Source organism: Lynx rufus, unplaced genomic scaffold (assembly GCF_022079265.1).
Source record: "Lynx rufus isolate CCGP_SWC_20201006 ecotype Redwood Valley unplaced genomic scaffold, mLynRuf1.p SCAF_2, whole genome shotgun sequence".
Lineage (NCBI taxonomy): Eukaryota > Metazoa > Chordata > Mammalia > Carnivora > Felidae > Lynx > Lynx rufus.
Window position 1 is genome coordinate 96,116,642 of NW_025814834.1, and position 27,457 is coordinate 96,144,098.

A 27,457-nucleotide genomic window follows, 5' to 3' on the forward strand; every position below is an offset into this window, starting at 1 on the left:
GACAACAGGCCAGCCACCCATGTGAATAGAATCGGGCCTCATTAATGAATTGGGAGCCGTCCAGGGGAGAAGTGCATGATGTGTGTAGTAGGGTGTGCAAAGTCCTAAACAGGGACAAACTCAAGGATGCCACTTCCCCTCCTACTAGGAACAGGGTGAACTTGAGCCGAGCAGGTCATCTCACCTGGCCAGGAAAGAAGTATACACCAGATCAATTCACCAACCCCAGAACACAGCCAACTGACGTTGAACCCCGGCCGCGAGGCACTCGGGCAGTCCCATTTTGCCAAGGGGACAGGAAAGTCATCAGAATGGAAGCAAAGGCATATCATTAGAATGGAAGTTTGTGTTTCTTAGTGGTTTACAGATGGGAGGCATGGCTGGAGCGGATTAAAAATTACCAGCAGAAACCAAGCCTACACCTTCGTCCTGGAAGCCAGGTGTTCTGTGCTGGGCAGAAGCATGGTCTCCCCACCACCCTCCCCAAACCGAACATTAGACTTGTTCACCCTGTTAACTTCTGGAGTGATTCGTCGGTTCATTCTAACAAACACCAGAGCGGGCCTATTTTTTTGCGCTTCAGCACGTATACTTCCTACAGGTAAGAAGAAGCTGGCCACAACATTAAAGCAACAGAGCTAAAAATATCATTATAACCGAGAAGGGCAGAAGGGAACTAATGTTTCCCCAATGCCCATTGCAAGCCACACGCAAATCTAAGAAACCCCCCTCTCCGTGAGGTAGGTGAGGTAAAATGACTTCATTTTACAGATAAGAACATGAAATAACATGCTCACAGCTATAGAAATAATAAACCAGAATGGGGACTTGAGTCAGGCTGGCCTAATTCCCGGCTGCCTCACTGGCCCAGCCAAAAGTCAAGCGCGAGAGCAGAAGAAGAAACCAAGTGTGAAATTCAGTGTCTTTCACCCATACCATTGTGATTAAGGGCCCAGACTCTGGAGCCAAGGTTTCTGAGTTTACGCCCTCATTCTCCACTCCTATTTCCTTATCTGTAAAAGAGTGGTAAGAACCCTTGCCTCTTTGGGGTTGTTACATGGGCATAACGAGTTACTATGTATAAAATGTCCTTAATAATCACTACGTAACAGCCTGCGATACACATAGACACAAAAATGAAACCTTCCTCTGGGAAATGCTCTCATCTTTCCTCAAGAAATCTCTTCCTGAGTGATGCAGAGAGCTTTGCCACTTTATCCAAAGGGTCATGAGCTTGCTCTCCTCCAAGAGCTGCAGTCCCACGGTCTGCATGACTCACAGTCTGCCCCTGGCACATCCTTAGCTGGCAGAAACAGCAGGGGTCAGCCACAAGCTCTGCTCTTACAGTGAACCTAAAGCATCAACTGCTTTTCCAGAATTCTGAAGATTGCCAGGGGCCAGCCAGGCAGATGGGGGCAATGGTACCACGAGGAAGCAGTCACAGTGTTAAGAAACCACCCCTCAGATAAAGGACAGCAACGTCCTCCACCTCCAGCCTCTTTGCCTGCAGGCTCTCACACCAGCCAGAGTCCACACAGGTAAAAATGGTATTTAACTACTACCAGCAATTGAGATTAGCTAGACACAGAAGCCCTGAACCTCTAGAACAGGTTAAATCAGGGTTTCTCAGCTTTCACACTATTGACACTTTGGGCCGGGTAATTATTTGTTGTGGAGGGCTGGCCAGTGCACCGTTAGAAGGATGGCTTCTAACCAGTGAATAACAGTAGCAATCCTTTCATGTGACAATAGAAAATGTCTCTGGACATTGCCAATGTCCCAGGGGGTGGGGGGGAAACAACTGCTCCCATTTGAGAACCACAGAATTAAGCATATTCTCCCAACCCTCATCTTCCTCACTGCCCCTTTGTAGAGAGGAAATGGAAGTATGAGAACAGTCACTGAACTTGCATTATGTGTGACTTCAATTCACTGATGCCCCTGAGGCATTGCAGGCATTGCTACAAATACAATGGGAAAAACAATGAAAGAATCGGCCCTCCTCCCTACAGGGGCTTCCCGAAGCCTAGCCCAAGGTGATGGTCTCTCAAGGGCTGGTAATCTTTTGCAACTTTTTGCCTTTTTGTTAAAAGGCAACAAGGACTACTGGACAGAGCCCCCTAACCCAAAGTTACTGGTGGAGCACCCTCTTAGGTAGATTACACAACTGTCACGTCAACATTAAGATTATACAAACAAATGGAAAGACAGATTCCATGCTCATGGATTGGAAGAATATTGTTAAAAGGTCTAGACTACCCAAAGCAATGTACAGATTTAATGCAATCACTATCAAAACACCGACAACATTTTTCACAGAACTAGAACAAATAATCCTAATATTTGTACAGAACTGCAAAAGACCCTGAATAGCCAAAGCAATCTTGAAAAAGGAGAGCAAAACTGGAGGTATCACAATTTCAGATTTCAGGATATACTACAAAGCTGTAGTACTAAAAACAGTATGGTACTGGCCCAGAAATAGGCACACGTATCGATGGAACAGAATGCAGAGCCCAGAAATCAACCCATGACCGTATGGTCAATTAATCTATGACAAAGGAGGCAAGAATATTCAATGGGAAAAAGGCTCTTCAACAAATTGTGTTGGGAAAACTGGACACATAAAAGGATGAAAGTGGATCCCCTTCTAACACCGTACACAAAAATAAACTCAAAACGGATTAAAGACCTAAATGTGAGACCTGAAATCATAAAAATCCTAGAAGAGAAAGAGAGCACAGATATTAATTTCTCTGACATTGGCCATAGTATTATTTTTCTAGATATGTCTCCTGAGGCAAGGCAAAGAAAAGCAAAAATGAATTACTGGGACTACATCAAAATAAAATGCTTTCACACAGCAAAGGAAACAAACCATCCACAAAACAAAAAGACAACCTACTGAATGGGAGAAGATATTTGCAAATGATATATCCAATAAGAGGTTAATCTCCAAAACATATAAAGAACTTACACAACTCAACACAAAAAAGCAAATAAGCCAATTAAAAAATGGGAAGAAGGGGTGCCTGGGTGGCGCAGTCGGTTAAGCGTCGACTTCAGCCAGGTCACGATCTCGCGGTCCGGGAGTTCGAGCCCCGCGTCGGGCTCTGGGCTGGTGGCTCAGAGCCTGGAGCCTGTTTCCGATTCTGTGTCTCCCTCTCTCTCTGCCCCTCCCCTGTTCATGCTCTGTCTCTCTCTGTCCCAAAAATAGATAAACGTTGAAAATTAAAAAAAAAAAAAAAAAACAATGGGCAGAAGACACGAATGGACATTTCTCTGAAGAAGACATGCATATGGCCAACAAACACATGAGAAGATGCTCAACATAGCTCATCATCAGGGAAATGTACATCAAAACCACAATGAGGTATCATCACCTCACACCTGTCAAAATGGCTAAAATGAAAAACACAACAAACAGTAAGTGTTGGCAAGGATGTGGAGAAAAATATTCGTGCACTACTGCTAAGAATGCAAACTGCTTCACCCCTCTAGAAAACAGTATGGAGGTTCCTCAAAAAATTAAAAATAGAACTACCCTATGATCCAGTAATCACACTACTAGTTTTTACCCAAATAATACAAAAACACTAATTCAAAAAATATATGCACCCCTATGTTTATTGCAGCATTATTTACAGTAACCATATTATGAAGCAATCTAAGTGCCCATCAATAGACAAATGGGTAAGGATGTGGTACACACATACACACAAACACACACATACAGGAATATTACACAGCCATAACAAAGGATGAGATCATGCCATCTGAGACAGCATGGATGGACCTAGAGGGCATTATGCTAAATGAAATAAGTTAGACTAAGAAAGACAAATACCATATAGTTCCACTCATAAGTGGAATCTGAAAAAAGAAAAACAAAATGGCAGAATCAGACCTATAAATACAAAGAACAGATACCTGCCACAGAGGAGAGGGTGAGGTATGGGCAAAATGGGTGAAGGGAAGTGGGAGGCACAGGCTTCCACATATGGAACGTGTAAGTCACAGGAATAAGAGGCACAGCATAAGGAATAGAGTCAATGATATTGTAACAGCAACGTAATGGGACAGATGGTAGGTACACTAGTGGTGCACATAGCATAACGAATAAGCTCATTAAATCACTAAGTCATAGACCTGAAACTAACATAACATCATGCATCAACTATACTTATAAAAAAAAAGTCAAAATAAATAGAAGATAGTCTTTCTTGATTCCTAAAATACAGTCCCCAATGAGGGTGACCCACCATCTCTTGTTGACGCCACCTACCAGAGAGTGACCATTTTGACTGTGTGAGATGGTACAACTAAAGGAAGTCACAATGATGAGAAGGATGCCGACGGTCACTATCACAACTACGACCCTGTACCACCACCACCACCACCGCCACTGCCCTGCCACCGCTGCTGCCATCGATTGAGCTCTTTCTGTGTGTCAGCTACTGTCCTCAGCACTTCTCACGGATTAACACATGCAGTCCTGCCATGAGAGTATGAGGAATGTATCACTGTTACCATCTCCACTTCATAGATGATAAAACATAGCAGAGAAGTTAAGTAATTTGTTCCAGGTGACTGCAGCTTGAGGGTTCAATCTCAAACAGTCTGGTTCCAGACCCAATAGCTCTTCCCTACCATGCCACACTGCCTCTTAAGAACCACTATGGACCTGCCAGCCAGCAAGCATCTCTGACCTGCTGCTTCTGAACACACTTCTCGGGACTAACCTCTGGGCTTCTGCCATGTGTTTTTGTTAAATCATATGCCAACCATCCTCAAGATTCACTGATGCCACTCTTCCGTGAGCAACTCCCCAACACCAAAAATAATCAAGAGTCTCCATTTCCAAACCTGCAGCCTTGAAATGAAAATGGAATATAAAGCAATCAGAAAAGTTGGACTGTCTAGGCACTTTACCTGGACAGGGATGTTTTCTTTCTCAATATGAAAGAAGGTCATTTTCAACAAGCAGCTATTTGAGTTACTATTTTAAGATAGCTGGACACAAGATAAAAAATAGTGTCAATAAAACACACAGGGCTTCAAGCCCATCTTTGTATCCTTACCAACTGGCACATGATAATCCTCAGTTATGTGTGTGTTACATAAGTAAATGAACAAATGAATGAATGAACCAACAAGTAAGTGGACTATGGTCTTCCCACCAATAAAGCTAAAGAAATTATACCTCTGTAGGTGATGAAATTATTTCTCACCTTTGCATTTTACAGTTAAACCTGCAAAAAATACAAGTCTTATTGCAATTTTAAATTAATACTAGAACATTTTGTGTTTTAGTCTTAATGATAATCCATTTATCCAATAAGACTGTTCACCCAAGAATAATTTCTACAGAGCTTAGCAAAGAAATTAGGGCAAATATATTCCTCCAAATTCTAGTGTAACATTTTTATATTTATCATTGTGTTTTACAGTTATTATAGCAGTAAAATGTGTCCTCAGCAGGATTACAATTTTCAATTACTAAAAGGCTTTTAAAATTTTGTTTGTGCTTCAAAGCCTTAGCCATAAAAATTTAATCCCAACATCACTACCGCAATTCTGTATTCCTAAAACTTACTGTACATGATAAAGATGAGATCAAAGCAATTGAAAACATATAAAATGTCCTTCTGGGGAAAGTAAGCTTTGCTTTCTATCATGCCAGAAGTGCTTTGATCAAGGGCAAGATCGACAAAAATTTCAGAACAGGTGCCCTGACAGCTTCTTTAAGTTTTCACGTTCAGATAGCCATGACTTTAGGGGGTGAGTAGGAGCTGGAAGATGCTACCACATTCCTGAACAGGACAGCCAAGGAGAGTGCACTGTCAGCTAGACTTGCTGCCTGAGCTGGAGCCCAAGGAGATGGGATTTCAGTAGAAAGGGAGTCCTACTGGTAGGAAGAAGGTCTATCAGTATATAGGTCTATTGGCTAAAGCTGTTGAGACAGGACAGCAAACCCCGACTGCCCAGATCACCCAGGCAATCAGTAATTGAGGAATGATCAAGAAAGGCAGCACTTGGGGCCGATGCTATCCTACTCCATTCCCTTGGCTCATGCTTCCAAAGCAGTGGCTCTCCAGCCTGCTGTCCTCCAGGCCAACCTTTACCAGGCTCTGTCCTCAAGGCACTCCATCAGAATCTATAGAACCCCACGAATCAAGGACTCTGGGCACAGCCACGATTGGCTATGTTTAAGGTGTGGCCACCATGATTCGCTGACACAGAACCAACTGTGCAATGAACAAGGATTTACATATGAACTTCAAAAAATAATTTGCATCTGTGCTTGCTCCTCATCCAAGTCCCTCTTCACCAAGGCTGCCCTGAGAGGCAGAGTGCCAACGAGAAACGGCTTCACTTGCTGCTTGGGAGAAACTAGCAAAGACAGGGCGCTAATGAGAAAGGAAGGTGCTAATGAAAAAAGAATTAGCCCCAACCTCTCATTTCCACTCACTGCCAGGAATGTCAACTTTCATCAGTTATGTATTTTTTATTTTAAAATGACCTTTCCACAGAAAGATAATACAGTTTTAGTAATACGCAAAATACAGTCCATTCATCGCATACAAGGACACTGTAGTGTTGTTTATTATAGACACATCGGGACACTACCCAAATGCCCAAGAAAAAAATTAAGTTATCTATGTCCATCCATTCATAAGAGAATAAATCACTGGATTGGAACTCAGGGAGGGCAGAGCAGGTGTCTTGTCATCTCTGTTTATCACCACTGGCTATTAACATCAGGAGCTCACTGATTATTTTTTGAATGGATGGATGAAAAACACATGTATGGCCATTAAAAATACCTGATGGCATAAGGAAATACAACAAAGAAGAGTTTTAAAAGCTGCACATAAAGTATTCCAATTTTTTTTAGAAATGAACAGATGTGCATGTATCTCTCCACATTTTAAAAAAGGACAGGAGGGAAATCAAAATTTATCTGGATTTGGAGGTGAGAAGTATTTTACATTATATTCTTCTTTATTTCTAAGAATGGTAAGGGCACCTGGATGGCTCAGTCAGCTGAGTGTCTGACTTTGGCTCAGGTGACGATCTCTAGGTTAGCGGTTGGCAAGTTTCAGACCCGAGTTGGGGCTCGCTGCTGTCGATGAAGAGCCTGCTTCAGACCCTCTGTCCCTCTTTCTCTGCCCCTCCCCTGCTCATGTTCTCTCGGTTTCAAAAATAAACAAACATTTAAAAAAATGGGCTTGGATCATCCTTGCCCTTGTGTGTTTTATTGACAGCATCTTCTATCTTGTGCTGAATCGTTTGGAAATGGTGACTCAAACAGCTGCATAAGCTGAAAATGAACTTTTCTTCTTTCATGTTAGGAGAGAAAACAAGCCTACCCAGGTTAAGTGCCGAAAAGAGTCCAAGGTTTTTCATTACCTCCAGTCTACGTGTCCTCTGTTTTATATGAATATTCACTGTACTCTAACAATCATGAAGGCATTAAAAAAAAAAAAAAAACGCTATTTGAAAATACATATAGTGCAGTGAGTTCTACCCTTACAACTCAAAGATAGTGGCCCCAAGACCTGATGTCAGGTAAGAAGACACCTCCAGAAACATTTCAGTGACTGACCCTCACTGCCTTCTATTTGAATTCTTTTTTATTTTTATTTTTTAACATTTATTCATTTTTGAGAGGCAGAGAGAGACACAGAGTGTGAGTGGGGGAGGGGCAGAGACAGAGGGAGACAGAGAATCTGAAGCAGGCTCCAGGCTCAGAGCCTGACGCAGGGCTCAAACCCATGAAGGGAGAGATCATGACCTGAGCCAAAGTCCAAAGCTTAACGGACTGAGCCACCCAGGAGCCCCTCCCATTTGAATTCTTAAAGCCACCTGGTGGGTAACCCACCTGTACTTAAAGTCACAAACATGCCTTCTTCCCGTAGCTGTCACAGGCACCCACACCATGTCTCAGATGCTCAGTATTGCTGACTACTGCTCTCTCCCGGGTTAGGCTGCAAGGACACACTTTAAGCTTTGAGTCCAGTGCATACCAGAAGCAAATGCTATTCCTGAGGTGCTACAGGGGGTGTCGCTAGTATTTTAAGGAACTTTCTAGGCAGCGGAATCTGAGAAAAGATCTTATCTAAGCCTGTTGATGATATCAAGTGCTTTATGGAATCTACAGATATCCAGAATGGAACTCTTGGGCTGTTGTGTCAATTTTCCTACACCTAGCCAGCTGCACGTAATAGGAGTCAAGCATTTCAGCCCTTTCTACAGAAGAGAAATGAACTCGGGCTCTGGGAGGTCAAGCCCACTGTTATGGAGGGTCCCGATCTGACCTGTGGGCCCACACCTCCCTGTCAGGGAAGGGCAGCCACCGCCCACTACTCCCTCTCCCTCACCTCCTGTACCAGGAACAGGACCCATAGCAATGCCTTCTTCAGAGACAAAGTGAGCTCACCAAATCCAGCTCATCTCACAGCCCGCAAGGGAAAGCCTTCTCTTTTGAACAGGGTAACGACCATCACATCTCCCACTTCCAAAATGCTCAAGTCACTCCGTGGAGCAAACACGCTTTAAAAGGGGATCCAGGGAGGAGCCAAACAGCATGTGTCTGGAGACCAGGGCAGCTGTCCTCGAGCCTGGCCAGCATGGGACCCAGCAAGGGTGCTGCCAAGGCAAGCCTGCCTGGTGATTCTGGCAGACAAGCATCACCCAGTCTTGTGAAGGAGGGTAGTGGCAAGCCTGCCTTCCTCCCTCCGGGGGAGAGCTCACTTCCGCTCAGGTCATCCCCTGTAAATGCCGAGGACAGCTACAGGAACACGTTCCTGAAGCCCTGTGTTCAAACACAGAAACAGTGTCCGGTTCACATGAAGAATTTTGGTTGGGTGGTAACAGATGTAGGTACATGCAGGCCAAGGTTAGTGATAATTCGCCACGCTGAATGCATTTCACTAATCTAAGTGTTTAAATAAGCTTTGTAACATGTAATCCTTACAACAAGCCTATGAAGTAAGTGATATTATTATATCTCTATTTTTAAAAAGAGGAAGCAGGCTTTTAAAACTTCATTTACCGGGGCGCCTGGGTGGCTCAGTCAGTTAAGCATCCGACTTCAGCTCAGGTCATGATCTGGCAGTTTGTAGGCTGGAGCCCCACATCAGGCTCTGTGCTGACAGCTCAGAGCCTGGAGCCTGCTTCAGATTCTATGTCTCCCTCTCTCTCTCTGCCCCACCTCTGCTCACACTCTGTCTCCTTCTCTCTCCCAAAAATAAACAAGCATTAAAAATTAAAAAACAAACAAACAAAACACTACATCAGTGTCCTGCCCAAGATCACACACCTGGTAAGGAATCCTTCTATAGCCACCTATAAATGCTATCTAACTACCTTCCAGAATAAATGCCCCCAGGTCAGAATCATGTATAACAGCTACTTGGAGGCACCTGGACAGACAGTCCACAGGCAATCTCTTTCTGTTTCCCAGTCTTACTAAAAACACTACTTTCAAATTAGCCCCAGCTGTAACTGTTCCACACAGGTAGAGTGAGGACAAGGGGGCTGCTGCTAATCACTTCTGGCTACTAGAAAGTGCCAGGTACGCACTAAGCCCTGGGCTACAGCGGGAAAAGAGAGGCAAAAACCCCTGCCCTCTGGGGGCTTGCATGCTACGTGGGGGAGAGAGACGATGAACAAATCCAATGAATATGTGCCGATAGGAGATTTAGGCGTTATGAAGACTGAGAATGAAAGAGAGAAAGAACAGAAGGAGAGGAGGAGCTATGGGGGGAGGGAAGGCACACACATGGAAGAGCAAAGGCAGATTCTCAGGGACCAGCATCGCTCAGCCACCACCACGCAGCCGGTCCCAGAAGACAGCTGTGGCTTCTAGGCAGATGGGGAAGGGTCAACAGCTCTTGAGGGTGGCCACACTGGCATGCCATTGTGACAGGCCGCCAGTCAAGGGGAGCAACCTCACTTCAGGGCCCAGGACATCCTGAGTCCAAGAGGCACACCCCACCACGCACATTCTCTCCTCAAGCTGGGACTTGAAGCAACAGTGAAGCAGGAAACAACAGGCCTCATCAACCAGGGGAGCAGAAGAGGCTCCAGTCCCTTCCGGAGACACACACTCTGACTGTCACCCCTGAGGCGCTCCTCAGACGTGAGGCCTCGCTGGGTGTGCTTGGGAACCGGGCCTGGCTCTGCAGAGGTGGGGAGCCTGGAGGGGAGAGCCACGTGGGGGGACAGCCACCACACACCCCTGGAGAAGCCCCAAGCCCAGAGAGCCCTGGTTTAGGTCCTAAGCTTTTTAAAGCAGAAAAGGCCTTTATTTAATCACACCAGCCACATCCCTGTAATCACGTCCTCCTCAGACACACCAAACAGCCCAGCTCTTTTTTTTTTTTTTTCCTGCCTACCAGTGTCCCTCCAAATCAGTGTGTTTCCCTCAAGGGTGAGCATCGTTGCTTCAACAGTGGTGGTGTTCCCCATCACCCCAGCCCTCCAACACAACAGGCCCTTGATCCTATTTGTAGGAACAGAGGCAAAAAGGAAAAAGCAAATAAGTAAAATTTTAAAACACCATTCACAGGCTTTTTAAAATTTTTCTTTTTAATGTTTATATTTGACAGAGAGAGACAGCGCACGTTGGGGAGGGGCAGAGAGCGAGGGAGACACAGAATCTGAAGCAGGCCTCAGGCTCCGAGCTGTCAGCACAGAGCCCACGAACCGTGAGATCATGACCTGAGCCAAAGTCAGATGCTTAATTGACCGAGCCACCCAGGTGTCCCCACAGGCTTTTTTATCTCCAGTGAAATCCAACCTAAGTTTTCTTCATCTTCTTTTTCATAGCAGAGGTGGAATGAAACACATGTAAAGACTCTTCTGACTCTCCAAACGTTACCCCGGTCTGTAATACAGGGCAGGGGCTACCTTTTATGAGCTACTTCAGGCAGCCACACTGGCATCACCGTGGGGGTCTCCCGTTAGCCTATGAGCAGAACCCCAAGTGATGTTAACATCTCAGAAATGGGAATCCCCAGGTCAATGAGGGCCACCTAAAGCCCAAAGGAGTTACTGCTCCGCTGCACCTTGATCTGCAACCAAAAACCCTACCATGTTTCTCCAGGGCTTGCGGTATGCAAGCCCCACCTCGTTAAGGTAACAGGAAGCACTTCCTTTCTACTTACCTCCCTTCCCATGGTGGAGGTAACAGTGGATAACAGTGCAGGGTCAAAGCCCCCAAGAAGGGGCAGGCCAGGCTCACTCACAAGAACATCCATCCCCCTTCACCTCCCTCCCTCTCCCATCACACTGAGGTCCACAGCCCACAGGGCCCACTTTCCACATGGTTCCTGGCTTACTTCGTTCAGCTACAGCAAGTCTGTTGGGTCCCTAGAGGGTGCATGCAGGCCTTAGGCACACACCCTGCCGTCTGCCTCACTAACTGAGCTCTGCCCCCACCTCTGCACCCTACCCGGCAACCTCTGGTGTCAGTAGGGCTAATAGACACCTCCCGAGAGAAGCCTTCTTTGACCTTGTCATCCCAAGTAGCTCCTCAAGTGCTTTTTTTTAAAAATCACATATCCCGGGGCGCCTGGGTGACTCAGTCGGTTAAGCATCCAACTCTTGATTTCGGCTCAGGTCATGAGCTCACAGTTCCTGGGACTGAGCCCCACGCTGGGCTCTGTGCTGAAAGCTCAGAGCCTGCTTGGGATTCTCTCTCCCTCTCCCTCTCTGCCCCTCCCCTGCTCATTCTCTACCTCGCTCTCTCAAAAATAAACAAACGTTAAAAAAATAATAGAATCACATATCCCTGTGTCATTTTTCTTCCTGGAATTTATTACTATCTGATGGTTATGTCAGTTAGTGTTTCTCCCTTCCATAATGAGCACAGACTCCATGAGAGCAAGGACCTTGTTCATCTTTTCCTAGCTGTATGCACAAAGCTTATACAGCACTGCTATATATCTGTGAAAGGCATTTCCCAAAGCGCTAGGCTTGAAGGCTAACAGCCAATCAAGGGGACAGCAGAGGCTCAAGAAGTCAGGGGGGACCAGGAGACAGGAGCTAAGGCAGAGCAGGAGATCAAGCAGGGAAGCCGGCAGCAGGGAAACAGAATACTGGGCATAGGGGAAGGGGGTGGCAGAAAAGCTGGTGACCAGTCCAGAGCCATGTCCCGGCATCCAGAGCAGCAAACAGGCGAGAAAGGTCAGCGTGAATAAGATGTGGATGGGCCACAAAGGGAGGTAGTCTCTCACTGCCCCGGGTTCCATTCCTGTTAACTTAGAGAACACAGGTGGACCGGGCCTGTATCATAGCTAAGAGGTGATCACTGAGCATCAGAATTTGGGTCAGGCCACCAGAGACAGAGATCAATTCACCTCAGAAATAAGAAGGGCATTGACTAGGGTGGGTAACAGAATTCATGACACAATCCCCGCGACAGGCATGGCCCTGCCACACGGGCCTGGGAGAGGCAGTTCAGGCTGCACAGAAGGCCCTGGCTGTGCACATTCCCCCAAGAATGGACTGACAGACGAGCACACGAGAAACGCCCTCCATCCCCCACGGACGAATGTTCCAACTGTTCTACACGGGCTACCCGGGACGTGTTCCAGGCACTACTTCTGAATTACCAAACCCCAAAAGAAGTTGAGAAGTCTCTTTTCAAGTCAGAACAAGGATGGGGGATGAGAAGTTTGAAAGTCCTGCTACCATTTGAGGACTAATCAAACTAACTCCCCCTGACATGCAGCACCTTGTTCACACGGTAAAATCACACGGTAAGATAGGAACGGATACCCACTCTCAAAGTAGTATGGGTCCCTAGGGCCCTGGCCATGCAGCCAGGATGTGGCAAAGCCAAACTGGCTGGCTCCCCCTAACCACTAACCTTATACCTGCCACTCAGAAGCACTTTCAGAGGACAGAGAAATAAGACATGTTGACGTACATCTTATAAGGATGTCTTCAGTGAATTCAAACGCAGAGATGAAAGAGTCTTAGCATACCAAACAAAATCCCTTAGATAGACTCCCCTGGGGATAGATCAGGACTTAACAAACATTTGGGGGGGGGGGGGGCGCCTGGGTGGCTCAGTCAGTAGGTTGGACTGTGGACTGACTCTTGGCTTTGGCTTGGGTTGTCGTCTCATGGTTCTTGGGTTTGAGCCTTGAGTGGGGCTCTGTGTTTGTGGTAAGGAGCCTGCTTGGGATTTTCCCACTCCTCTCTCTCTGCTCCTCCCCTACTCCCTCTCTCACAAAATAAATAAACTTTAAAAAAAAAAAAGAAAGAAAAAACATTTTTGGTAAAGGAGCAGACAGTAAACCTTTTAGGCTTTAGTCCCTGTGGCAACTACTCAACTCTGCCATTGTAATGCAAAAACCCCTAGAGGACAAACCAAGACACAAGGAGGACTCCAAAGGCTTTACAAATAAGAACAGGATGCTATGACCCACAGTGAGCTTGCTGACCATAGCTTAGACCCCGGAAGTCCTGGGAAACTGTGGAGTCAAGGAGGGACACTCCAATGAGCGTTTCAGACTGAATCATGGGGACTACTGAAAGATGGAGTCAGCAGGTTTTAGGTGTCCCGTAAAATAAATCCTGTTTTACCATGTTTCTCTGTTACTACAGTTGTTATCAATAATTGGGAGTGGTTCTGTTTCAGTAAAAGTTGATTTACTCAAACTGACAGAAGTCCGAATTTGACCCACAGGGAATAGTTTGCTGAACTCTTCAGCTCTAGGACCTCAAGCCAGGGATTCTAAAAAATCAGTAATAATCTAAAGTTAGCTATTACGATTCCTCAAATACCTTCCAGGGCTACTGAAGACACGTTTGTAGCATACTGAGAGCCTCTGATGATGCCAATATGGGGATGGGAGAAAGAGGGTGGTTTTCTTTTCTGGTCTATTAATGGGATTACTTCGTAGTGGGCACAGATCCCAGCCATAAAGGATCAGTTCTTCATTCTCTCAGAGCAGACGTCTAGCCAGCGCTCTGTACACGGGCTGCATCTGTGGCCGAAAAAGAGACTGCAAACCCATGTCTCATGCGTCTTCATCCCCACTCCACCAATCCAACTAAACCACTGAACATCCTGCAGTCCCTGCATCTTTTTTCATGTGTTTTTTTTTTAAGTTTATTTATTTATTTTTAGAGAGAGAGAGAGAGAGAGAGAGAGACAGACAAACAAGGAGCAATCAAGGGAAGGGCAGAGAGAGGAGAGAGAGAGAATACCAAGCAGGCTCCACGCTGTCAGTGCAGAACCCTATGGGGGGCTCGAAGTCATGAACCGTGAGATCATGACCTGGGCCAAAATGAAGAGTCACACGCTTAACTGACTGAGCCACCCAGGCGCCCCGGCATCATCTTCTGACATCAACCACCAGAGCTGCCTGGCTGTTGATGTGCCCACAACTGGTACTGATGGATTCCAGGGGAAGCACACATCAGCAGAATGGCTCTCCAGCTTTCTATGACTGGCCCTGGACTATATCACCTTGCTCAATCCCAGTTGTTGATGCCCAGAACTGAGAAATGGAGAAAGCTAAGCTGTTCAATTTTAAGTGACAGGAACAGGTATCTGCTTGAAAACTTCCATAAGATGCTGTTAGTGTTTGTTGTTTCACTCTTAGTGCAGTGATTCTCCAAGGTGGGGAGGGAGGCAATTTTGCCCCCAATGTCTACACACATTTTTGGTGGTTACAACCAGGGGGGGTGCTACTGGCATCTAGTGGGTAGGGCCACCCGAGATGCTGCTCAACATCCTGCATGAACGAACAATCCCCACAACAAAGAATTATCTAGCTCCACATGCCACAAGTGCCCAGGTGACAAACTGTTTTAGTGGGATTTTGCCACATGATGATCCAATGCCTCAAGCGCACAGGCACAGTCCAATTAAATTCCACAAACTCAGCTCCAAAGACCACTTTGATTGACATGCCTAGCTGATGAAATGAAAAGAGAAAAACAGCAGTGTGTGTTGCATTTGCCGACAGGGCCTGTTTGTTTGTTTCTTTGTTGTTTTTGAGAAAAAGAAAAATTACTTTGCTAAGGTTTATCTGTGAAAGGAAATTGGAATCAATTTTCATAGTATCTTTGAGCTCCAAACTCCTATGTTTATAAGCATATAATGTGGGGCTGAAGTTCTAACAGACTACTCTGGGGTTCTGGTAACTTTCTACAACACATGAGGTCTGTGAGGTCGAAAGCTAAGACCAGATCACTACCCTTTAGAAAACCGAGGAAGCCTAGCCTAGGAAGATGTTCAGCAGCAAACAAGAAATAAAAACATTCAAAACAACTAGGAAAATTTTAATTCTATAAATTTATCATTTATGGGTTTTCTTCTTTCCCACGGAAAAAGTGTGACAGACTGAGATAAACAGAAGGAGGAAATTACAAAGGAACTACTCCCCTATTCCCCAAAATATTTAACACGGAATGTACCGAACCAGAAACCTGAAAGAGGCGTCTTTTTTACTTGTTATATTGACTTGTTACACATGAGTGACACTAATGGTGACGATTTGCTTTATTTATTCGTTCTGATGGCTTACCTACAATATTTGGGAAATACAGAAGACTGAAGTCCATGATTTATTTAAAAATCCACTCTGAAAAACTACCTAGTTGTTTTTCAGTGCGGACTCTCAAAATGGAGTCTCATTTTTTAATCCATCAGATCAAAAAAAGGTGGCATTTATTCAGGCATATTGAGAGCCCATGCCTATTGACATTGCCAAATCCAACAGATTAAAAGCAGACAGCGTGATTATTCCAACAGTAGGCACTACTGACAGTGTTCAGTAGGCACTGAAAAAGAAATTTCCACATTCTACGTTAAAAACAACCATTTTCTCCTTACCAAAACATATAGCTGAAATTTAAAAGTAACCACATTTCCTGGATCCTTTCAAAAAGAAAAACAAATTATGTCAAATTAAGTATAACTTCCTGTGTTTGAATTCAAGCTTCAAAATGCTGCTATACATTTTCAGGAAATCACCATTTGAACTTCATATACTTTAGAGTCCATAACTGCGGTGTCACAGTGTATAACAGCAAACCTTTCCACCTCAGCCAAATCCATTCTTGCATCTCATTTATATTACACCTCTGGGTCCCAAACCCTGAGGCCACTAAAGTCTGCATTCAGTGACTAGACTTGTTAATGAGCAAGAATGACAGGACATCTTCTATGGAGTAAGTCCATTCTCATCCTTGGTGATCATAGGAGAGCTGGGAGATAGGTGCCCCACGACGTCCTACGATCCAAATTTCATCTACAATTTTTATTTGTATTGTGTATGTATGCTTTTTTTCAAGTATTTTGCATATATCCATATACACATATTTTTGTGCATATACCTAAAATATCAGAAAAATATACAGTGACATGTTAATTGTGGTTAGTTCCTAGAGTAGGTTTATATGTGATTTTCTTTATTCTTGGGTTTCTCTTTTGCATGTCTACAGCTTCCAAAGTTTTCTATATTAAGCATAACTTTTGCCAAAAGAAAAATAAATAATATTCTGTATGTATTTTTTTCCCCTCAACCTCATTTCTACAAGAGTTTTTAGATACCCAACAAAAAAAGCAACGTGTACAAAAAGACTTCTTTCGAAATAAGGGCAATGAGAGGCAAGGGCAAGAAACAAGAGCAGGCAACACTGAAGAAGCTGAAGACTAAAGCTATTAGCCAGCACATAAGACCAAGTGTCCTACATACCAGCCAGAGGGAGGCACACGTTGGACTCTAAGTTTCTCATCCCCCCGCCCTCGCACCCGCCCTGTCCTTACCTCACCCTCCTCCCCTAGTCCTCCTTCGACCCTGCATTCCTCCCCACCCTCTGTACCTTACCACCACACAGCCTTAATTAAGTTTTGTTTAGGGAAAGATAACAAGAATATTTTTCTACATTCCCTGATCATACTCCCGGATGAGATCGTGCAATCCAGAAATGTGCTGCGGGAAAGGGAGCTAGCTGCACATACAACCAACTGAGTGCTACTGCTCTGCCCCCACTGGTCCTGGGACTGAGTGTCAGTGTGCACAAGAACTCAGTCTCCCCAAGGACATGGCTTTAACTTTCTAAAAGTGTCCCTCTGTGTGCAACTCCCTGCCACGAAGGCAGTGGCAAGGGAGGCACTCAATCCATGATAAAAACCAAGGCTGCGAGCCTCTGGAGTCACTTTGAGGCAAAGCCACATCCCATCGAGAAGCCCCAGAAGCACTGTGCTTACCGTAAGCTGTCATGACACCGGCATATGGCCCATCCACCACATTCCGGTTTTCTTCTGCCAGCGCCTTGATGTACCTCTTGCTGAGGTCCAAGATCTGCTCACGCAGCATGGAGCTGCTCTCAGGCTGAGTTCGCTGCTGGATGGTAAAATGCAGGAGCATCATACCCCAGATAAAGCCAAAAGTCACAAGGAAAAAGCCCAGCTTCTGAGAGGACAACTTCCACGGAGTAAAGAAAGCCATTGCTCTCCAGCAACTTCACCTGCCCTTGGCTCTTAAAGCGCAGAAGGGAGACACAAGTTCATGGTGCAGGCTGGGTTTGTGGGCACGTCGGTCTCACTCCGGCTCCTGCGTCAGCTGATTTCCTTTCCTCATTTCCATTCTGCTGTGAAGAAGGGGGAAAGTTAGTAGAGTGGTCGTGGCCAAACACAGTGAAACAAACCAGAAGCCACGTTTTCACTCAATTGGCTCCAAAATGCAAACTTCCTTTTTTCTTCATTTGCTGGTTCAATATCTTATGTTATGATTCCAGATCTGTAAGCTGAGAGGGGAAATCTGGCTAGGCGACAAAAGCTGCACAAATACAGAGGAGGAAATGTGTGTCTGACTATGTTAACAGGTGTAGCAGGGCTGTTCCAGTCTGGACCAAGTTCAAAAACAGGAAGCCTGTTTTACAAGGTGGGGAGGAGATGGAAGGGTATTCTACTGAATGTCAGCAAAAACCCAAGTGGAGGGCAGAGCCCTATCAACATGGGGTAGTCGTGTGCATCTGTAAATTGAGCTTACAAAGTCATTAGTATGTGCTCTGGCAAAGATTTGAGCATGCTGCTGGAGAGGTGAGCAGAAAGTGGGCGCCTCCTTAGGGGGCTAGACCAGGAAAGGGGAGAAAGTCCCCGTATTACGTAAGTGTGGCCAGCTCTCATTAGCAGTGTCCAGAGAGAGAGGAGTTGAATCTCTCAGGAACCACCAGGTGGCCTCTCCCCGGGCACCAGCGCAGAGAAGCTATGCCAGGGTACCCAGTGATCTTCCTGTTCTAGCTACCATGAGTGAAAGAGGCACCTCGGCACTCATTTGCATACTTCAACTCAGAAAATATGGAGCACGTGATTAAGACTCCTTTCCTGTAACTCTCACTTTCACTCACACCATGCAGCAAAATGTGAGGTACAAAGGCACAGTTTCGATCCTGATCAGGCAGATCCTATTTGGTGCCCTATTCGGGCCAAGGTCTTAAATCAGTCTTCCTAAAAAAATGAGGCTCAAGTAGAGGTTGTAAATAAGTTATAAGTAGGCCAAACTCTCCAACCCCTCAATCAGAGTCTTGGGCCCAAGGACTAGCCAGCTTACAAAGGCACCATTTTCAAAAAAAAAAAAAAAAAAAAAAAAGGGGGGGGGCGCCTGGGTGGCGCAGTCGGTTAAGCGTCCTACTTCAGCCAGGTCACGATCTCGCGGTCCGTGAGTTCGAGCCCCGCGTCGGGCTCTGGGCTGATGGCTCAGAGCCTGGAGCCTGTTTCCGATTCTGTGTCTCCCTCTCTCTCTGCCCCTCGCCCGTTCATGCTCTGTCTCTCTCTGTCCCAAAAATAAATAAACGTTGAAAAAAAAAAAAATTAAAAAAAATAAATAAATAAAAAAAAAAACAAATGGCACCATTTTCTAAGTGTGCCAAGGGAAAAGCTGAGCGGTGACCTCCTATGGGGTACTAACCCAGGATATATTCAGAGTGTGCGTTATGTTTTAGTTCAAAGCATTCTTCTTTGTAAGCATCTAAGAAGAAATGATGGTGAGCTCTTGGAGCATTTGGCTTTCAGGATCTATAATACGGTGGATCTATGTTGGTCTTCCTTTTCACTGTTTCCTCACCTGCGAACAGCCATTAGTAGCTTGTAGTATCACTGCCAACAGCAACTGATAAATAAATTCTAGGTATGTCCCAGGGAGTGGGATAAATGCTTTTCGTGCCTTAGTTCACTAAATTGTTAGAAGAGTCCTACATGGTAAAAATTACTAATATCATCTGTTTTAGAGATGAAGAAACAAAGGCACAGAGAGATGGACTTGCCAAAGGTCACCAGCTATGAGGCAGAAGGATAAGCTAGGGACAGCCTAGGATAGTACAGCCTGTCCCACCATGCCCTGTCTCCCTTATGCCACCCCTCTTTCCCCACCAGCCTGTTTATCTGTGGCCAACATCTGTTTGTACACACACTTAAAGGGTTGTAAAAAGCAACAAAGAAGAAAATGTGACAGAAATCCTATGTAGCTCAGAAGCCTAAAACACTTACTACTGGCCCTTAACAGACCAAGATTACCACCCTCTGAATTCTAGGCAACTGGCTCTGCAAAGCATGGTCCCTAACTCCACAGCAGAAGCACCAGTGAGAAATGCAAATGCCCAGGCCCCAACGCACACCTACTTAATCAGCAACTCTGGAGGGTGGGTGAGGGGCAGGCAGCAATCAGTGCTTCGACAAGTCTCCCAGGCGACTTTGATGCCTACTCAAGTCTGAGAGCCTCTGACCCAGGCAGATGGATGTCACCTCTATGCTATACCACTGCACTGTCTATACAGTGTGGCTCAAACTCCCTTTTGCAATACTGTAACACTTCAATTCTTCCATCCCAGGCACACCCCCTGCACCTGCTGGTCAGTTATCACCATAACCCCACACCATAACTCCTTCTCCAGGGTCTCCCCGTATTCACTCAAGCTGCTCTCCCTACCTGGCTGTCCCTCTGCAGATCACATTGATAAATCCAAACCTGGTCTGTTCCCCAAGCTCCAACTCTGGTCACAATGGCTTCAGACAGCCCTTCAGACAGCCCAAAAGGTCCCTTGCTAGTCTTCAGTTTAAACACTTGTCTGTTAGGGCGCTTGGGTGGCTTAGTTAAGCATCTCTTTTTTTAAATTTTTTAATGTTTATTTATTTTTGAGAGAGAGAGAGAGAAAGAGACAGAGCATGAGCAGGGGAGGGACAGAGAGAGAGGGGAAGACACAGAATCTGAAGCAGGCTCCAGGCTCTGAGCTGTCAGCACAGAGCCTGAAGAAGCATCTGACTCTTAGATCATGACTCAGGTCATGATCTCAGGGTCATGAGACTGAGCTCCGCATTGGGCTCTGTGCTGACTGTGGAGTCTGCTTAAGATTCTCTCTACCCCTCCATGTGTGTAGTCTCTCTCTTAAATAAAAAGTAAAATAAAACACTTGTCTATATAGATTATTTGCCAGTTTCACCTGAGTGGGATCCTATGACATCCTCTAAGGGACCCTCCCTCCATGTGCATTCTCAGAGAAAGACACCAGCCCCAGGGGCACAATACACCACCTGCTGCCCAGCGAACTTATTGTCCTCCAGGCACTTTATTTAGCCCTTCCTTTTCTTTTTTTTTTTTTGAATATATTTATTTTGAGAGAGTGAGCAAGTAAGCGTGAGTAGAGAAGGGGAAGAGAAAGAGGGAAAGAGAGTTCCAAGCAGGCTCTGCACTGTTAGCCCGACATGAGGCTCAAACTCACCAACTGTGAGATCACCACCTGAGTCGAAACCAAGGGTCGGACGCCTAACTGACTGAGCCACCCAGACGCCCCTATTCAGCCCTTCTAAATAAAGGTGAGCAGCACCTGCCTTTCTTTCCTCCACTCCTTCTATGGTGGCTCCTGAGCACTTCCTGCCACCGGTCCCCAGGGACTGAACAAGCAACACAAGAGAGATCTCAGCCTCATGGGGCTTCTGTTTTAAAGCCACCACTCGAACTGGGGGCTGCCCCTGGGTCCTTAGGAAGTGACTGCACTTCCTGTTTGATAACTCACAGCAGTGAGTCAACTGTACCCCAGGGCTGAAGGGATTTTCCTAGGGCAAGTACGCTAGATGCTATACTAAAATGACAGTCATCTGGCAATCTTCTTTACTATTTTAAGGGGGAACCCCTAATGTATGAAAGAATTACCTGTTAACTTTTAGACACACAACTCCACTCCACTTCCTCAGTGAATCCCCTGAAGAAGCTGCTAAAGGCTGCAAAGTGGAAGCAAGGGCAAGGCCAGGTCCAAAAACTGAATAAGGGCCCCCAGTAGAAGGTGGCGTGCTTCTCTGCCTTGACCTTGGGAAGAGTCACAACTGCCCAGGTGGCACATTTGCAGGGCAAAAAAGGTGGTCGAGAAAGCCAGCCAAGGTTAAATGACACCATCTCAGAGACATACAAATTGGGAGTGAAAATCCCCAATCCCAAACTCAGAGAATAGCTCTGATTATTGAGGGCCCAGATTTCAAGTAACCACAGAGCTGTCAGAATAGTGTCTTCTCCAGTGGAATCTACAGTGTGAAATAACAGCACCTATTCTAGCACAGCAACAGCACATGCAGAGAAGTGGATTAGAACTCATCTGTACAATTCCTACCAACATAGAATTTTAAAAACCTCTTCCAAATCATTATCTGGAAGACACCCCTAACTTCCACAGTAAAGGGAGGACAACAGGACAGCAATCCTCACCAGAAGGTGCTGGAGCCATGAAAGGACTTAATGATCACCATCAGTAATGGCCACAAAATTCATCAAGAGGCTGCAGAATAGTGATCGAAAAGCAGTCAATCCAGCAGAGAATCTGCCTGTCTCCAGACTTTCTAATGTAGGTAGAATCCTCTGGCAAAATGGAGCCAATAGACACTAAAAGGGCAGACAGTCTATCTCAGAAGCCCTTGTTGCCAACCTGAGTAATGCCAGCCCAAGGTCACGACTCCATGAAGAAGTCTGCACCAAGTGTGTTTGCAATGAGCTAAGCTTCTAGGTCCATCACTGCCACTCAATGCCCTAAGACCCATTTCTTCCATTCCTGTGCTTCAAAAATAGCAGCATTCATTTCCTTCCTTCCCATTCACTCCTCCACACAAGAAAATCTGGCTTCCACCTTTCCAAAACTGATCAAAGATCTTTGGCAAGGAAATATGTCAGTTCTCTTCATTTAAAAAGTAAAAGCATATGAAAAGATGAGCAAAATCATTAGCCATTAGGGAAATGTAAATTAAAACCACAATGAGATACCAATTCATACCCACTAGAATGGCTATAATCCAAAAAGATAGACAAGAACGAGTACTGGTGAAGATGTACAGAAATTGGAACCTTTATATATTACGAGTGGGAATGTACAACCGTGTAGCTGGTGTGGAAAATATTCTGGCACTTCCTCAAAGGGTTAAGGGCATAACTGCGCTCCTAAAATTCTCCCTGAAGAAATTAAAGTATATGCCCACACATAAAAACTTGTACACAAACATTCACAACAACCTTGTTCATAATAGACCAGAAAACCCCCCAAAACTCAAAAAGTCCCTCAACCAACAAATAGATGAGAAAAATACATATAATGGAATACTACTAAATCAGTAAGAATAAGTTAGGTTGCAATATGTGCTACAACATGGATGATCCCTGAAAACACTATGCAAAGCGATAAAAAGCAGTCACACACACACAAAACTACATATTGTATCATTCTACTTTTATAACATGTCTAGAGGATGCAAATATACAGACCCAGGAAATATAGCAGTCATTGTTCAGGGCTTACAAAAATGGAGGAATTGGGAGGTGACGACCAAAGGTTTATCTGGGGGATAATGAAAACGTTCCAAACTTAATTGTGATAGTTGCACAATCCTGTGCATGTATTCACTGCATTATAGACTTTTAATGAGAGAATTTTAGGATATATAAATCATATCTCAATAAAGCTGTTACTGTAAAAAGCAAACTCACCTCCAAAGTTGGGGGCACGAAGAGGAGCTGTACTTAGGAGAAAGGCAAATGAAAGGCAGTGGCATGGGCCACTGCAGACCCAGCAAGGACCCACCTCTCCCCGCCTCCCCATTCCCCACAGCCCAGTCAAGGCCAGTGGTACCATTACTAAGGGCTGACCACAGGCCTACTAAGAGAAGGAAATTACATGGAGAAATCTGCCACCAGCTCACCAGACATGGCTGCTCTTACAAGCTCCCAATCAACCTCACACGCTGCCCTACAAGGCAAGGCCTGCTTTGCCTGCCAGATGCCAATTTCTCAAACCACGTGCGAACACAGAGAACAACAGCCCAGCTCCAATGGAGACCGAGGAAGCAGTTCCTTCAGAAACCCATCCAATATCCTTGGGGGGCCCATTTCTTACATCAGGAGCATTCTCTTTAGAAAATGAAGGAGGCTGGGATTGCCTGTCCCTTCAGCAGCAATGCCAACCCCAACCACAGAGATTTCATCTTTTCCTACGGCCCCACAGGACAATCCCTTCACAGCTGGCTGGTCCAACATTCACATGGGCCAGGTGTGCTCAAACCAAGTCATCCACATCCCTCTTCTGTCCTAGCCATGCACCACGTACCACTTCAACTACTTCCTATCTTCCTTCCTACTGTGCAGTAACATTCAAGAAATCCTAAGTCAACCATGCTCATCCATGTCACCTTGGGGAATCCTGCCCATATCTCACAACTGAACCCCACCTTCTGCATAAAGCCTCCCATGACTCCCTAAACTGAAGAGAGCTTATCCTCCCTGGGACACTCAGAGCAGTCTGTGCTTCTTCTGAGGGGCTTCTTACCTACTACTGTATAGGATAATCCTTTCTTACATCTCTGCTACAGGGTGTATAGGCACCCTAAAGACAGGAAACGCAAGGAATAGTGGTATCTTGCACACAGTGGATGGTCATTAAGTGTCTGCTAGATGAAAGGGCAGGATGGTGGAAATGAGATGAAGAAACACAAGTGAGCAATGACCTCCAAGACCTCCTTCTGGTGCGAACCACAAAGAACCCGGGCACTCTGAGTCTATATTTGTACCTTACCTGTCAGAAGTTTTTACCCCAAGATCTTGTCACATCGCAGTGGGAAATGACTGTGCCCTGATTAGATGGGGTTAAACTACAGAGGATATGGTGGCAGATAGGTAATAAAAGAGAAAGAAAAAAAAAAAAACAAAACAAAAAAACACAAACCTCTAGAAAAAAAATTCCAGAAGGGACAATGACTGTGGGAACAAAAAGGTATCTAAGACAAGAGACGTGAAGGGGAAAAAGTAGGGGGGGTGGGGTGCTTGTTTCATAACCGGTTATCCAAGATGGTATGATCACAGAAAGATGCCAGAAGGGGTGGTGAGGAGGAGGCAAAAGAATACGTGCTCCCAGGCCTGGAAACCTTGGGTCTACAGCTTGCTCCACTCACTGGCGCCATGTTATCCTAGATGAGTCCATCTCAGTTTCTACATGTATGAAAGGGGGAAAGTCACAGAAGCACAGAACACTGTCAGAGCTGGATGAGTAGGGGGTAAAGGATCCTAGTTACTGGTTTTCAAACTGTGGCTTAAAGGACTTCAGGGTTCCCAGAGAGGTTTCCATCGAAACGAAATGTTTTCGTTTGAATTTTGGTTAAAGTATGTTCGTTTGGGGGCGCCTTGGTGTCTCAGTCAATTAGGCTTCCAACTTTGGCTGAGGTCAGGACCTTGCAGTTCACGAGTTTGAGCCCTGTGTCGGGCTCTGTCCTGACAGCTCAGAGCCTGGAACCTGCTTTGGATTCTGTGGCTCCCTTTCTCTCTCTCTCTTTGTGCCCCTCCCCTGCTCATGCTCTCTCTCTCTCAAAAATAAAAACATAAAAAATAAAAAAACTAAAATGTGTGTGTTTTTTTTTTTTTAAGTTTATTTATTTATTTATTTCAGAGAGACAGAGACAGCACAAGTAGGGTAAGGGCAGACAGAGAGTAGAGAGAGAGAATCCCAAGCAGGTTCCATGCTGCCAGTGCAAAGCCTGACATGGGGCTCGAACTCATGACACGGTGAGATCATGACCTGAGCAGGAACCAAGAGTTGGATGCTTAACTGACTGAGTCACCCAGGCATCCCTAAAATATGTTCTTTAAAAAAATCTGTTAGAAAAATTTTTACACAAAACTTCCTTAGCTATCTTTGTACATGTGGAGTTTGAACTTTGAACTTCTATGTTATTTGGTCAGAATGTTGATGCTTGGCAGTGGTTTTGTTTGCTTATTTGTTCTATAAAATTCAAAACTACATATCTATTCATATAAAACTATATGACAAAGAACTGTCTGATACCCTAATTAAATGCTAGATGTGGGTCAGTCATAAATTTTAAGTTTCAGAGACTTCTTTGTCTGATTCCCCAGAGAGGGAGAGAGAAAATCCCAAGCAGGCTCCATGCTGTCAGCACAGAGCCCGATGCAGGCTTGATCCCATGAACCATGAGATCATGACCTGAGCTCAAATCAAGAGTCAGGTGCTTAACTGAGCCACCCAGGTGCTCCTGGGAAACTACTTTTAAAAAATAACAGGCATCATTACCATTTGCCATCGAGATGAATCTGTGTTTCCACAAGTCTGCAACCAAAATGTTATACAGAAATCAAGTGGGTCCTAACCTTGTAGAGACCATACACCATCTTACCAAACAACCCACTGCACTCCCCAGAGCAACTCACTGGCCTAATCGACTTTTAAAGGAAATATGATAAATTAAAATATGTAAAATACCTTCAGACAGACTGGGACACTATGTTAGGTCTTTCTTAGGAAAACAGTAACTAGGTACAGACCCTCAACTTACAAAAGAGGACACTGAGGGCCAGAAAACGTTATGTCTTCCAGTTAGAGTCAGAATCAAGCCAGGTCCTGCTTCCTAACGCGATGTGGTCTCCAGCATACCTAGCCACATCTAACCAGCTGCCTGCAGAAACTCAAAATGGAAGAGACTTACCAATATGAAACACAAATCAGAAATCACACCCCAGGGGCGCCTGGGTGGCGCAGTCGGTTAAGCGTCCGACTTCAGCCAGGTCACGATCTCACGGTCCGTGAGTTCGAGCCCCGCGTCAGGCTCTGGGCTGACGGCTCAGAGCCTGGAGCCTGTTTCCGATTCTGTGTCTCCCTCTCTCTCTGCCCCTCGCCCGTTCATGCTCTGTCTCTCTCTGTCCCCAAAATAAATAAACGTTGAAAAAAAAAATTTTTAAAAAAAAAAAAGAAATCACACCCCAGTGATATGCAGGAACTCTAAGTCTAATGCCATGTCCCACCAACCTCAAGGGGTTGGAAGAATCAACAGATAGGAAGAAAAATACACATTAACGGCATTACTAGTATAGGGAATAGAGACGGTCTGGGGGGAGATTCTTGCTCTAAATAGGGTGGCCTCGTGCCATTAAACGTAGAGGCTGAGGAGAACAGAAGGAAACAGAAGGCATGTTTTCCCTCCAAAGTAAGTCCAAAGTCCTGGGGAGTGGCTCTGAGGTTATTCACTAACCTGGAGGGCCCTGACACATAGGCCCAGTACCACCATCTTGAAACCAGTTGTAGGGCCCCCCCAGCAAGAGCCCCAAATCTCAAGTGGGAATCCTTGACAGCTGTGAGGATCACTGAGCTCACCTCCCATCCTGGGGAGCAAAGGATCTCAGGAACTAACTGCAGTGCTGGCTCCAACAGGTGTGAACAGGAGCCCTTCCTTTCCACTTTCAGGACTTGGCCCTCTGACCCATTCTAGTACTTTTCTTTATAAACAGGAAAAACACATTCTCAGTGAAAACAGCCTGCTCCCTTTAGACCTGGTTAAATAAGTCCTATTTTGAGTCACTAACTGAAAGACACCCATTAAAACAACACACCTTTAGGATACTTGGGGAAGCTTTTTTCATGTCTGGGTTTCAGTGTTGTTCTTCTCTTATGTCTGGGTTTTAAATGGCCCAGTCCCTTTTACATGTGAAGCAATCAAACCAAGACAGTCCTGTGCCCAGTGTTTTCATTTCTTATGCTGCACCTGCATCCTCAGTGGGTGGGGAAAGAGAAACTTCCAACCCCACCCATCTGAAGTAGGTATTTTGCCTTGCACTTACATTGCCTCCCGAATGCAGTTCAGGGCTCCATATCCAGCATCAATAGCAAACTTAATTTTCGAATACAGTAAGAACGTTAATGACTTTGCATCTAGAACAGGCCCTCCTTCCTGCCGGCCCTATTCTAACTCCGCCCTCATTCTCACTCCCAACCGTCCTCTGGCCATTTCACAGAGGGCCATCTCCACCAGAGGGCGTGGTAGGGAAGGCAAACAGTTGGAAACCAACACTTGATCTCATTCTGGCTTAGCCTCTTTGGGTGTGCACACTACTGGACAGGTGGACAAAGTGGAAGGTGGACAAAGGAGTAAGAATGAAGCTGTCGCTGGTGG

General features: G+C 45.4%; 1 protein-coding gene across 5 annotated transcripts in view; it reads right to left on the reverse strand.

The window, feature by feature from the left end:
- MGAT5 (alpha-1,6-mannosylglycoprotein 6-beta-N-acetylglucosaminyltransferase) overlaps positions 1-27,457 on the reverse strand; it is a 341,458-nt gene that overhangs the window by 198,748 nt on the left and 115,253 nt on the right. For 2 of the 5 annotated variants that reach the window (XM_047084129.1, XM_047084130.1), the window contains one exon: positions 17,243-17,622. In XM_047084129.1, coding sequence (XP_046940085.1) covers positions 17,243-17,483 — 241 coding nt within the window. In that variant the 5' untranslated portion in view covers positions 17,484-17,622. Of the gene's footprint in view, positions 1-17,242; positions 17,827-27,457 lie in introns of those variants that run through there. The other 3 variants (XM_047084131.1, XM_047084128.1, XM_047084127.1) reach the window with 3 other exon arrangements.